The 14,161-nt window shown below is 41.3% G+C and overlaps 1 protein-coding gene across 3 annotated transcripts in view; it reads right to left on the minus strand.

Moving 5' to 3' along the window:
* Positions 1 to 14,161, minus strand: part of LOC146317510 (ephrin type-A receptor 3-like) — a 123,921-nt gene that overhangs the window by 10,112 nt on the left and 99,648 nt on the right. For all 3 annotated transcript variants that reach the window (XM_084731943.1, XM_084731942.1, XM_084731941.1), the window contains one exon: positions 2,365 to 2,426. In XM_084731943.1, the coding sequence (XP_084588069.1) occupies positions 2,365 to 2,426 (62 nt within the window). The remainder of the gene's footprint in view (positions 1 to 2,364; positions 2,427 to 14,161) is intronic.

Genomic DNA, 14,161 nt, shown 5'->3' on the forward strand with positions numbered 1-14,161 from the left:
ACATGTTTTGTATGAACAGGAATCATGAATCACACATTTATCAAAATGTACAACATTATATACTTGTTTACTGCATCTGCAATTAAATAAAGATCCATAATTCCACGTACATAAGAGACTTTTTTTTTTGTTTTTTTAGAAATGCTTCAAAGCCCTCTGTCGATTCCCCTAAAATAAACTTAACGTGTCTGCAGGTTTGCGATATGTTTCAGAGGATGGCTTGAAAGATCTTTTAAAACATCAATTTGTGTAATGACGTATTGAGTGACAGGCTCTTTTTAACTCTTGTCATAATGTCAATTTTAATTACAAGGCAAAACCTCCAAAGCCTTCCTTTGATTTTTGAATCACTGATAAGATGTTCAGCAATAACCTTGACTAAAATATGCTTTTCAGGACTTTGGTAGTACTGTGCCTTGGATTTAACCTGTATTTCATCACTTGCTCTACAAACAGTTTTTTTCTCTTTAAACAAGTCTCACAATAGTAAATGTCTTCTCAGTTAATTCATGATTAAGATGATTTCCTTATAAACTGACTCGTGACTCCATGTTACTTTTGTGGTATTACATTTGTAGAAAACGCTTTTTGTTTTATTACCAATTTGTCTGTTTTTCTGCTCTGAGATATGGACACTAGGCGCATTTTATAAACTCAGTATCAAACATTAGTTGAGGAAAGTGTGTGGAGGCCGTGCATCCATCTGAATGTGTCTGGTCTCATCCACGTCTTTATCCATCTCAATATCTCCATGCATGTACTGTACACACTGGCTATAAAACTGGCAGTTGATTAGAATTGCGGAGATACGTAAAATTAGTTTAATTCTGTTGTCCTTTTCAGCTGCAACTGTGATCTTTAAATACATATAGTTAAATCTATCTGTGCTGTATTACTTTATTATCCACCAGCGACATCTCACAGCTGATCGGACTAGTTTTGGTCGGTGGCCCCAAAGTTACTTTAGTGAAAGTGTTGTTATTAAAGGGATTATTCAAACTATTTGAGATGAGATCGTGTGAGGTACGTATAGTCAGTGTATTACCTACAGTAGATGCCAGTCAGCATTTTTTTCTCCAGAAAAGCAGAGTGGGGCGCCAACATGGAAGCAAATCAGTGTACTGCTGTGGACAGGGTCAGCAGCAGAAAGCATTGTAACCACTTTAAAAAGTCCACCCAAACAAATCTATATCAATGTAAGTGTACCATTGTATGAGCCAACCAAACTCCATTTGTGAAATCTGTAATTTTATCTAGCAGAACGCGGGAGCTGTGGGTCCACCGCTGCCTTGATCTGTTAGTTCGTTTGTAAGATTTTGGTGAATCCGGACTTTGCTTTTAAAACACCAAAGTCACACAACAACACAAACAAACAACAGACTGAGGTAGCTCTAGACAAGCAGCTTCTGTGTTCTTCAAGGTAAAATTAATGATTTTGCCTTTGGACTTTGGTTGGTGTGGAGAGAGTAATATTTGTTTTGCACGATGGCAGTTTCCCGACGGAAAAGGGGCAATATAAAGTGCTGAAAATATGCAAAATATAATGTACACTAAAACTGATTTATATATATAGTTTTAGGCTGACCTTTTTGAAGTGGCTAAAATACCTTTTGTTGCTGACTCTGTCCACAGCAGCACTTAGCTTCTGGACTGGTGCCCCTCTCTGCTTCTTGTCACAGGGAGCCGACTAAACACCTTATACAATCCTACATCAAATAGTCTGAACTGGGCTCGTTGTTAATGAGATATGAATGCATAAAACATGCATTTTAGATGAATGAGATGTGTACACTTTGTATGTCTGTAGTGTACATGAAAAATATGATTGGTTCTGTATTGCTGGCATGGTTATTGCAGCTAAGACAATAGGGATTTTCACTCTTGTTAGTATTTGTTCAGTCAACTCAGCAGTTCATCCCATGACAAACGTGACACACATTTATCTATTAAGGAATGATGTTTGATTGCAAGCAGTTATGCTCCTTTTAGATAGTGTAAAACTGCATTTTGTATTCATAATGTGGTGACTAAATGTGGAAAATGTGGTAGAAACTCTAATTAGCTGATTTTAAGTGATACTTGTTAAGTGAAGTCCTTGAATGACTTAATGTGAGTCCTTGATGGACTTTGTAAAACTTTCATGGATTGAATTTGACGGCTTTGAGAGATGAAAGACAATTTCAATCGGTTGCCTTTTATATGTTTTTAAAAGAATCTGCCCTCAGATACAGCAACTTGGGAGAAAGGAACACTACAATTTACAGCAGGGACAGCATTTTCCACACGGCCTTTGTAAAAGTCTTGTGGCCCCGACCTTGGAGGAAATGGGAGCGCCGTGTTTCTTCCAGCTGAGCCGTGACTCACCTTGAGGAAAGTGTCCAGAGATCCGTTCTCCATGAACTCCGTTATGATCATCACTGGCTTACCTACGGAGGCACATAACAAGGCAGCTGTTAGTGGAGCACGGTTACGAGGAAGAAAGGCACCAACTATAAAGAGACGAGGACAGAGAAGTGGTGGAGTCCACAGCTGTGACCAGCCCTCCTCTCTGTCTCTCTCTGGGGGATAACATGGCATGTCGTCATCAGTCACACTGACAGCTTCTAATCAGCCCTCTCCATAAACGCCAGGAGATAATTAGAATGGACCAATCCACCAGAATATGTGTGTGTTGCTGTGTGTGTGTGTGTGTGTGTGTGTGTGTGTGTGTGTGTGTGTGTGTGTGTGTGTGTGTGTGTGTGTGTGTGTGTGTGTGTGTATAAGGGGCCTCCTGAGATCTCATGAATACTAATCAGCCTCAAGGGGAAGGGGGCTGTGGTTGGATCGCAGTGCACCTGCACCTGAATGAGTGTGTGTTTCTGTGTGCGTTTGTGCGATGAAGGGGTGGTTGACTGACAGGCCCCGCGCACTCTGGTCCCCTGCATGGCATCTGGCAGGGCTTACAAATGATTAACAAAGTACCGCACACACAATCACACACACACACCAAAAACAGCAGTTGTCCCTGTTTTACAGGGTTCTCTCCCTAGGCACCACCTCCTACAGCCGAGCTTTGCCAATCACAAACAAACATGCGATGTGCAGTACAAATGATGGGTTGTGTGTGTGTGTGTGTGTGTGTGTGTGTGTGTGTATGGCTTGTAAACACAGACTATGTCAGTTGTGATGAATAGGTCACATTTCCCCAATCAGACCTCAGAGATGCTGGGAAAAAACCTGGGGGAGAGATAAAGACAGCACTAGAGCGGCAGAGACAAACTGAAGGAGAGGAGACAGAGAGAGTCTTCTTACTGAATGCTTTTTTTAAAGAATAAAAAAAATATGATAACAGTAGAAATTAATTTTTCCCACCTAACCCCAAAATCCCAGTCTTTCCTTTCCAAGGAAAGGGTTCGTTCCTTCTTTCTTTCTTTACCCCCCTTTGCACATGAAAATAGATAAATCAGTTTCAAACAATGTAGCAATCACTGCCCACAAACGTTCATGTGTCCTTTATGTTGGCACGAATGTTAAGCGATACATCCACTTGGGGGCGCCACTCAGATTCAAAAGTTTCTAACCACAACAAACATGGTGACACAAGAGGCGGTTGCAAAATGACGATGGAGAATTCTTTTCACTAACTGATGACAGACGTCATTTTCAATTGGCTGCACTGCCCCCAATTACTTCCTGTGGTGCTGCTCTGTTTTGTCAGTTGTGTCCATAAGCTCTCAGAAAACGTGTACAAATACAGATAAAATGAATGCAGAGTACGGGCTCGGTATATATCCGCATCTACCCTTTAGCATGAGCCTTAAGCTTGCCATTGACTGCCTATTTCAGGCAGCATTTTTTACCCTTCTACTACCTACTGTGTTACTGTTTTCAAAATCCCTGTAACTACAGGAAACAACAACAACGTCTGAGCTAGCAACCGACGTGCTGAAAATGGCAAGTTACCCAAACTTGGTCACCAATGGTAAGAATATAGCAAGCATGTTGCTGTTACCTTTTCTTTTGTGGGGATTTGGCATTTTAATGCCAGGGTTCACCTACCCACAAGCAAATGTTCCACCAAAACAAGTTGCCCCCAAGCAATTTTGCCAGGGCATCCTAGGCTTTGTGCAGCCAAAGACGATTGCGATTGGTTTTAAGAAATGCACAGCCACGGCACTTTTTCCCCCCGGACAGCAGAATGATAATGTGTGACATTTCTCCAGCACAGACACAGCACTGATAGGTCTGGCTATGCAAGACTAGATTTATTGAATGTATTATTTACCTAACTCACTAACTCCAACAACATGTTTTTTTCATTTGTTTTTTTTATGTAAATGCCAACAAAGCTGAAAAGTTGAAATTAAAAAAAACATCTGAAATAAAAAGTTCAAGGAGAAAATTCATGGAAAGCGAGTATAAAAGATTGAGGAAGGAAAGGAAAGGAGACAATGAGGAGGAGAGAAGGAAGGGAGGAGGAGGGGTCAGTGGCTTGTCATGGAAAGGCAGGAACAACACCACTGAGGCCTACAGTGAGATTGTAGGTAAAGACAGCAATACATCACCTTAAATGAATTCACTATCTCACTGCAGCAAACACATACGCACACACACACCCACACAAACACGGGGACACACACACACAAACAGAGTCGCCTGGTCTCTGGTGGTGGTGTCTTCTTTGACAGTAACATTAGTCTCAGGGATAAAAGTGAAAGAGAATTGGATTTTCTTCTGCTGGGGGTGAGGACTGCTGGTCACATTTATCTCCACACGGGGCCTGGGTTGTGTGTGGTGCGTGTCGCTCCGACTGCGTGTGTGTGCAAGAGAGAGAGCTGGTTTCAGGGCATGGCAAGTGGGGAGGGATGGCACAATGATGACCGCCTGATTTCAGCTCGGATCAGAGGTGTGTGCTTTTGTGTGTGCGTGTGTTTCGCAGCGCCAGATAAAACAGTTGATGCGATTGATCCTGACTGAAAGGAGGTCTGGCTCTTCACAGCCACCACCTGGACATATATATGTGTGTGTGTATGTATGTGTGTGTGTGTGTGTGTGTGTGTGCTTAAAGTCAAAATCGATGTTCAAGTGTTTCTATCACATATATTTTATGCTATACATCATCTACGTACCAGTATCTGACCCAAAAATGACTAAAGACTTGTTTTGTAAATAATCTCTGGTATTTTAAATGGTATTTCAGAGTTTATCTGTTGGAAAGCAGTTAAAAACTGTTGATGACTCATCCTGCATTTGGAGGAAAATACAAAATGTTCCTATGAAATGTTTCCTTGCATATGATGCAGCCGTCGAATGAATGAAAGAAAGAAAAAAAATCATGCTCTGGGGCAAATTGCAGTATTTCTGGGGATCTCGCAATATGTAAGCACAGCTTTATAACTTTTTTCACTGATTTAAATGAAACTGGATCATACTTAATGGAGAAAATATTTTCTGCTTCCCCCTCTGATGTCTTCCAGCTGCTCAGCTTCATCTCTCTGTGATGTAATCATAGGGTTTACCAATGGACAGAAAGTTTTAGCGGCTTACTTGTTGCTAAAGTAGCTGCCACTGTTAACTGCTGTTAGCAGGCAACAGAACCGGGATTAGCAGCCTCCCAGTGAACATGGCTAGTCACTGTGACAAACACAACCTTTGAGACGGGCAGGAAATACAGTATCAAGGTTGTTTACTGACGTTCCTGATGGATAGATAGCTTTACTTGTTGTTAAAGTAACTCAGCCATCTCATCTACGCACATTTCCCAAAATGTATTCTTTTAATGTCATTCCATCATTCTGAACTGCTTCATTTTTCTTCTGTTCTTGTCAAAATTTGTTTCCTTCACATGTTTCGAAACACTTTGTAAAGTCCTTTGAGAGCTGTTGCTTCTATCTGATAATAAATTGACCCATAATGAAAACCATGATGTTCTTGACAAGTCCGTCCCTAGCTGCCTGTTTTTACAGGAAACACGTGAGCGATTCTGCTAGCTGTTTTATTAGAACCTAAACGTTCTCAGATTATAGACCCTGTGAATTTGAACGCATGCATGTTATTCTGTGTGTCTGCGTGTATTCATACAGAACAGACAGGCGTGCGCACATCTGAAAGTCATATTGTAGAAAATAGACAGCCATGAAATGAAAAACAGCTATGAAAACCTACCTCTGAAAACCAATTATATGTTTGTATGAGTGTTTCATGTGTGTGTGTATAAGCCCATGTATGTTACCAGTGAAGGAGAATATTGCCTTCACCCACGATGTGAGACGCGGTCAAGAGAGAAGCACACATTCATCCTGTTGTCTCAGCTTAGAGGACCATGTGAACCCATGTATGCACACACACACACACACACACACACACACACACACACACACACACACACACACACATACTGTGCTATCACACCATCATCTGGACACCTGCCATACAGAATTATCCCTGCAACTCTGAAAGATAACAGCGGTTACCAATAAAACCGACCACACGCACTCACACTGTACATTAGCTCATTACGTCTCTTTTTGTCAGGTGCCAGCGCCAGCACACATGCGCACGCGCGCACTCAGCCATTCAATGAATCCTTTTCACTTCTTGTAGTGACTTCATCAAATGCCATCCACATTTCAAACACACACAGGCAGGATGGAGCCTCTCCAGCTCGTCGTGGCGCTCCTCTCCGCCAAACGTTCGCGAGCACTCCTCAATTTCCTCCTGAAAGCACATAATTAACTAATCACGCTCATATTCATTCGAATTTATTGCCTTTCATCGCCTTCAGAAATAACACAGCCGTTTGCGGAGCTAAAAACACCACCCAGTGTGTGTATGGGTGTGTGTGAGTGTGTGCAGATTGGGTATTGATGTTCTGCCAGGTGGAGTGTGTTATGGAATGGATCAGAGAGGAGTTTGGTCTTTTTTTTACAGCTCTTCATTAAGTGAAAGTACAAAGTGTTGTCTGTGCTCTCGGCAGGACAAAGCTGGGATCATTAAGGCCTCACGTTTGTGTATCTGTGTGTATGTGCTTATGTTTTTGGTGAACAGTGAACTGAAAGGATGTTTGCAGCTAATGAATGTGAACTTGAGCATCATTAACTTCTGAAAGAGTTAACGACATGTTGTCAACTGGTTAAAAAAAAAAAGTGTGATGCAGACTCAGAGCAGAGACTGACAGAGAGAGAGAGAGAGTGAGAGAGGGCAAGTACGGACGGAAATGTCAACATTATATCGCCTGAAAACTTTATTTGATCTGTAAGCATCAAGTGTATGACCTAAGCTACACTGCAGACTGGAGGCTCTGTGACAGACTGACAGATCAGTGTCTCATGTCCCTCTTTATGTCGTTGCACTATGGAGTTCACGGTTGGAAAATCAACAGTATGTCAGTGTTCAAGTTTTCCGTCTGCTGTAGTGTGAAACATCCTAAAACTATCGTAAATTGCTGTTAAACTTTTAAAGCCCTGCAGAATCCTAGAATGATGCTGCAGTTCACTTAAAAACACAGCTTCGTTAAAAGAACAAGCAACAGTAATGTGGCAGTGTTTTTTGGCAACTTACATGAGAAAAATAGCTGAATTTATATGTGGGGAAAGTCACGACTGGGTCAGTCCTCCCTACTAACTCTTCGTCGCACTTTTCCCTGGAAAACAGACTCCATCTCCGGCAGTGAGAGCGGAGTATGTGATGTGATTTTGAACAAAAGAACTCACAGTGGCTTTGTAATTCTCCATTATGGTGTTGTAGGTAGTTTTTGGCTGCTTAAATTCATTTAATCGCTGAATTTATATGTGGAAAAGTTATGATCCAGTCAGTCGTCTCTACCAACGCTCACATTTCTGGCAGTGAGAGTTTGGGAGGTCCCACTGCTTACTAATAGCGGAAAAAAAAATCTCCACTTAACAATGAATATTTCCAGTTCCGGGTACTGATGACAACTTTAAGTATCTACAACACAAAGTTCAGGACTTTTTTCCATGTTTTAATGGGAGACTCCCAGGATTTTAGATGGTTAATAGATAAAAGTTATCCTGGCCATTCAAATGAATCGTGTCGACTAAATTTAAAAAATGGACGAAATGGACTAACGAACTGAAATGAATTTTGAGCTCACTCTTGTGAGGTGTGAACTTGCACAACACTTTGTGTGTGTATGAAAGTGATAGAGACAACGTATGTACAGTATATCTGGTAATTATATTAGGAGAGGCTGGTTCTGTGTGTTGGTGTGAGTGTAAATGAAAGTGATAGAGTCTGTGTACATCTGGACAATTACATTATGAGCGGCTATCTGTGTATGTGTGTGTGTGTGTGTGTGTGTGCGTGCGCCAGCGGGCCGCATTACCGCATTATTGAATGAGGCGGCCCAAGGTACAAACGAGAAAATGAAATAACTGCTGTATTGATTAATGTTAAAGGTCCGAACTAAGTGATACAATGCTTTTAACACAGGACAGATCTCTGTTCTGGGAAGCTCCATGTGAGGGTGCGGGGGTGCGGAGAAACAGAGAGACAGAAACTCAATAACCTTATCTCCACTCTTCTCTTCACCTCTCCTCCCCTCTCTTCGCTTTCTCATCTCCTCTCATTTCCTCACGTTTGTCTCCTCGCCATCTCTCCTCTTGCCCGCCCGCCCCTCGTTTTACTCAAAATCTCTTCGCACATCTTCCCCCCTTCGTTGCCCTCATTTGTTCTCAAGTCCCATCTTCTCTCATTTCCTCGCTCTTCTGCCCTATCTCATCCATCCATCCCGCACCCACCAGCACCTTTTCTCTACATTCCGCTCCTGTTCCTCCTCTTCCTCACTTGTCTCTGGGGTCCAATCTGCAGATCTGCACGTATATTCAAAACATGAATAATTTCAAACAGTCTGACAGGAAACATTCAAACACTTATTGTTCAGCGCACAAAGACACACAGTTAAAACTAATCACCAGTTTCTTCAAACACAAGACGGGTGGAAAAGACGGGTGGTTTTGCCGATTTTAACAGCACGTTTGTAGAGCAGGTTTTTTTTTATGTCTGTGTGTGTGTGTGTCTGTGTGTGTCTGTGTGTGTGTGTGTGTGTGTGTGTGTGTGTGTGTGTGTGTGTGTGTGTGTGTGTGTGTGTTCGGGGGTGTGTGTGCGCAGTGTGGGCAGATGAGATGGAGCTCGGTAATTGAGGGTTTTCCAAATGAGCCGATTGTTGCAGCGATTGTAAAACACATAAAGGACGGATGGATAAAATGAGGGACGGGGGAGATGAAGGGAAGATAAGGAGGTGGGGGGGGGGGGTTGATGGGTAGGGAGGGAGGGGCAGATTGCTGCACTTTGCTGATGTGTAGAGAGGCATATAGAGAAAAGAAAGATCTATTTTTTCCTCTTTTTCTGCATGTGGCTCTCTAATTAGCATGACAATAGCAACAATCAGGTGACAGACAGCGGAGTAGGTTATTAGAGTGGCACACGGCAGGGGCTGAAGGCTTATGAGGTTTTAAGCGGAAAGGAACACACACACACACACACACACACACACACACACACACACACGGGAATGAATGAAAAAGAAAATCACAGACAGCCATAATAGGCACTCATGCGCATTCCTGACACAAAGTACAACTGTGCAAAATAAAAATAAATACCACTACAGCCATTAGTACTACCACAACTGCCACCATCACAAGCTACAGTTATTACTACCCCTGCTACTTTGACTACTAATAGTACTTTAACTATTATGCTAACTGTTACTTGTAAGACTGTATCTACGATTGTAATGGCTACAATAAAGTGTACACTTGTACTTTTTCTGCATCAGCAACAACACTTGCACCACTAGCATTATTGTTTCCTGGACTGTTCAAGGTTCAAGGTTTTGTTCAGTGGTCATTTTACAACACAAGGATGTCTAACAAGATTAGGGGCCCCTTCAGGCTGCACACACGCAAACAAACAAACAACACAGAGCAAAACCTAACAAAAAACTTTAAATTTTGATGGAGTGAGCTCCAGTTTGAGGAAAGAAGCTCCATTGAAATATGGTTGTATTCAGCTGATACTTATGTATCTCTTGCCAGAAGACAGCAGGGTGAACAGACTGTGGGTGGAGTGGGTAATGTCATTTAGTACAGTGGTTCCCAAATTTTTCCATGCCAAGGCCCCCCATTGCTCATGGCCAGGGCCCCTCTTTTGTAAGATGTAGTACATCTATACTTTGCATGTGCTGCATCATAGAAACTTTTACTCAGCCATAAGTTTTTCAGGTTTTTTGCAGCTGAGGTTTTGTCAGACGGGCTGTTGCTCTTCAGGTCTGTTCCTTTTCAAAAACATGTCAACATGACAACAATCCCACAGTTCAGTCTTCTCAAATGTAAGAATTTACAGCTGTTTTGATCTTACATGATAGAAAACTGGGTGTAGATATTGAGTATATTTGGGTTTTGGACTGTTGGTGAGACAAAACACCTGTGTCACCTTGGACATCTCCTTGGACTTAAGAGAACCGTGAGATGTAGTTTCCAGCGTTTTCTGACTAATTAGTTAATTATTTATTAATTTTTATGTGGAAGGGACGTTGCAGTTTAACAGAGTTAAAAGACAGAGCATGAAACTGATGTGCTGAACACAGTTTAAAGCTTTTGCTAATTTTCAAGCCTTGTTAGGCTTTTACATGTATACTGTAAAATATACAGCTTTCTGTATCATTAAAAAAAAACAATAAACTAGAGATATGGAAATGCAATGAAATACACATACCACAATACACCAATACACACACACTTTAGCAATTTACAGTACAATTAGCTAAAAACGAGACAATAATTTCTAGATAAATCACTGATGAAAATAGTTGCAGCCCTATTACATTGTCTAATGTGTATGAGAAAGTGTTGTGCAGTCGAGCATGCCTCCCCTCAGGTTTGAGTGTATAAGCCACACAATGAATAGTGGCATCAAAAGTAATGGTACTGTGGGAGAGAAGGTAGTAGCATTCTGCATCGCATGCATTCTGGGTACTACTTTAACATTAAGCTTGGAGAGTAACAGGAGAAATGAGCAAAAATACAGAATATTGTGGGGTAAATTTTACAAGTTCACTGTTTATTGTATAATTTGTATAAAAGCTTGTATGTTATCATGTGCATAATTACTTTTTGTATGTATTCTGTACATCTGGGTGCCATGGAGCAACAAATAAAAGACTCTCATGCTAGTCTTTTCAGCTCAAAAGAAAGTTATTGCTAGTAACAAACTCATGAGAAAAAAGGTAATACAATTAACAGTCTCAATACTACTGCTATTAATATCATTACTACTGCTTTAAACTACCACAGCTACTTCTGCTACTGCGCCTCTACTACAGCAGAACTGCAACAACAGCAATTACTCCTAGTACTACTTCAACCAATAGTACTCTTACAACTGCTGACTCTACTGCTGCGTACACCCACACAAACCAATCCAACACACCTGAGCCCAGAGCAGTCAGGGTCAGCCTGCCTGATTAGACTGAGGGCGGTGTGAAGGGACCAGCTGGTGCTTGAGAAAAAAGGCCTGAAGGAATTATTGACCCATCTCAACTCTCACCCCCTCACTCGCACATACACACCCTGGGCTGTGACCTGTGAAATTACTGCTCCGCTAGTGAGATTTGTTTCTGAGGGGCTCTATCAGCTCCTCAATGTGCCGTGAAGACAGGTGAGGAGACAGACACAAAGAAAACGCGCGTAAGAGTACACACACACATACACACGCACACCCACCACGAAAACAACACACACAAACATATTTTTTTTATATTCATAGAGCACAGCAAAGTAAAGAGCACCTTATTATGTTTAAGTAAGCTGCTTGTCAACCCAACGTTCTGCCACTTACAGCAGCTATTTCATTGTCAGGTCCGCTATTGTCTTCTGTCGCAAATGATTTCAAGGATTTGGCAGTAATTCTTGAAATTATTCTGGTATTTTAAATCAGAATAGTATGTGTGCAAGTGGAAAGAAAGTGCCGTAATTACATGTCTGTCAGAATAAGAAAAAAAAAAACACATTTGATTTAGTTTGTTGCCGTTCTTTTGCAAACTGCCTCAGTCCTGCAAACCAAAGGTCACAGCTAACATCAAGCATTATTTAGACAATGAGCAACAGAGAGTCACACACACACAGAAAGAATGACAGAGCAAGAAGAAATGAATAAGAAATTCAGTGGGGTCTCATTCTTAATATGCAAGCTGCTGAATATTCATGAGGCTAAAAAACACATCCAATTAACTTTATGAATTATTAATACCCATGATAAAAGCCTATGCATATGCATTTGCTCTTTTATTGTTGGCCTAAGTGCCACTGAGCACCGGTGTGTGATGGACTGAAGATCTGTGCGTGTGGGTGACAGAGGGAGAAAGAGGGAGAGGAGGGAGTGAGATGGAGGGAAAAAGTGGAGGTTTATTTGTCTGCCTGCATGTTTACAATTCAGTTTCTTTGTAGAGACTGTCTCCCTCTTCCTTTCGCACGTCTGTAGATCTCTGACAAACATCTGCATAACAAGATGTCAGAACTGAGGAGGAAGAGGAACACAGCAGTGACACTGAGGAACAAGAGGGGAAAGAGACATTCAGCGGGCTAATTTTGAAAACTCAATTCATGCATGAAAACAGTGAAGTGTGTTTTCAGTTTTGTATACACTAAAAGTTGTCATCTTTGGCCCTTCAGTTGCATGCACACTCATTTTCCACTATTATTCCAAATATGACAGTATTCTGAATTTGATACTGGTCATGTAAACAGCATATTCCTTTGGATATTCTGAACTAGGCCTTATGCTGAATTTAGCAGTTTTAGGACAAGTATACAGGGCATTCAGAACATGCATCTCATTCGGGGTTTTTACCACGTTTTACAAGGCTGGAATAGAGATGCATGCACAAAAGAAAAGCCCACATTTCTGGTCAGATGGGGAGAAACACATATTCTTTTAGATGTTATGACGGCGTTGAATATCAGCATATTTCTGGATATGCACAAATAATGCAGTGCTGACCTTTTCAAGAGGATCATTGAGCGAGGGAGGCTGTCTCCGCACAGTCTAACAAGTTTACCACGAGTGTGAAACTTTGAAAAAAACTGTTTTAATGCAAAAGAGCATAATGGTTCAGGCGGCCTCAGTTGTTCCACTTTTCCATAATTATAGTGCGCACGGCTGCATGTAAACTGGAATCTTTGTGGAATATTCATTGTCATTAGCAATGTGACTTAGTGCCTTAGTAGGAATACCGTCCTTTTCAGACTATTCATCATTTAAATGTTTTTCTGTTTCTGTTGTCAGTTATCCGAACGAGCAGAAAAAAGGGATCAAATTGTCATAAGTGCTACCTTTTAATCAGGTACTGCTGATCTGTAAAAGCAACAGAAATAAGGCCATGATGACTTCCGCTGTAATGAGTAAAAGATCACCGAATGGGTCTGAGGTGACAGAGAGTTGTCTCTTTAAATTTAATGTTTGGCAGGCGGTGGTTGATATAGCAAAGTCACTTCTGCGCTGCCATTTCAAGCCTTTTAAACTGTTTTCATCCAACAAAGTTCAGTTATGTCACGACCAATAATCAGTTAAGGTTCCTCATGTGCTGGTACCTTCTTTGAAGTAAGGGCTAAGAAAGTCAAAAGATTCAAATTATCAGTTGGAGACGCGTCAGTCGACTGAGATTCCTCCAGCCACACAGTCATTTTGGGGGGTTTAAATTTATCAGTGTTCATTACAATAACAGAATAAATTTACAGTGATAACACTTCAATGGGGAATTATAAATAAAGGGCATCATGGATGTATTCTTATATTAGCTGGCACATTTATTTGAAAAAATCCTGACAACGTGCTGGTAAGAGAAGGTGAAACAAGTGGTTGGTAAACAAGGTTCAGCTCTTGTTTTTTAACTGCATCCTTGTACACAGGCAGGCTGTAAACTTTAAAAATCAACAAAACAAAAAAAAACTAACTGTGATGGAGGCAGAAAAGAGTAATAAAAACAGAGCGCAGGTGATGTGCTGTCAGCCACTTCAGCCATCCCAACACGCTTTGCAGAGCGTGCAGGGCAGCTAAAGTGCTGTAGTAGCTGTCAGAAGAGACGCTTGATGTTTGCACATCGCATGAAGAAAGGCATTAAAACACACTCATGTAGGCTAAAAGAGAAGCTTTGTGCAAATTG

The sequence above is a fragment of the Lutjanus erythropterus genome, chromosome 12 (assembly GCF_056507025.1).
Source record: "Lutjanus erythropterus isolate fLutEry1 chromosome 12, fLutEry1.hap2, whole genome shotgun sequence".
Taxonomy (NCBI): domain Eukaryota; kingdom Metazoa; phylum Chordata; class Actinopteri; order Lutjaniformes; family Lutjanidae; genus Lutjanus; species Lutjanus erythropterus.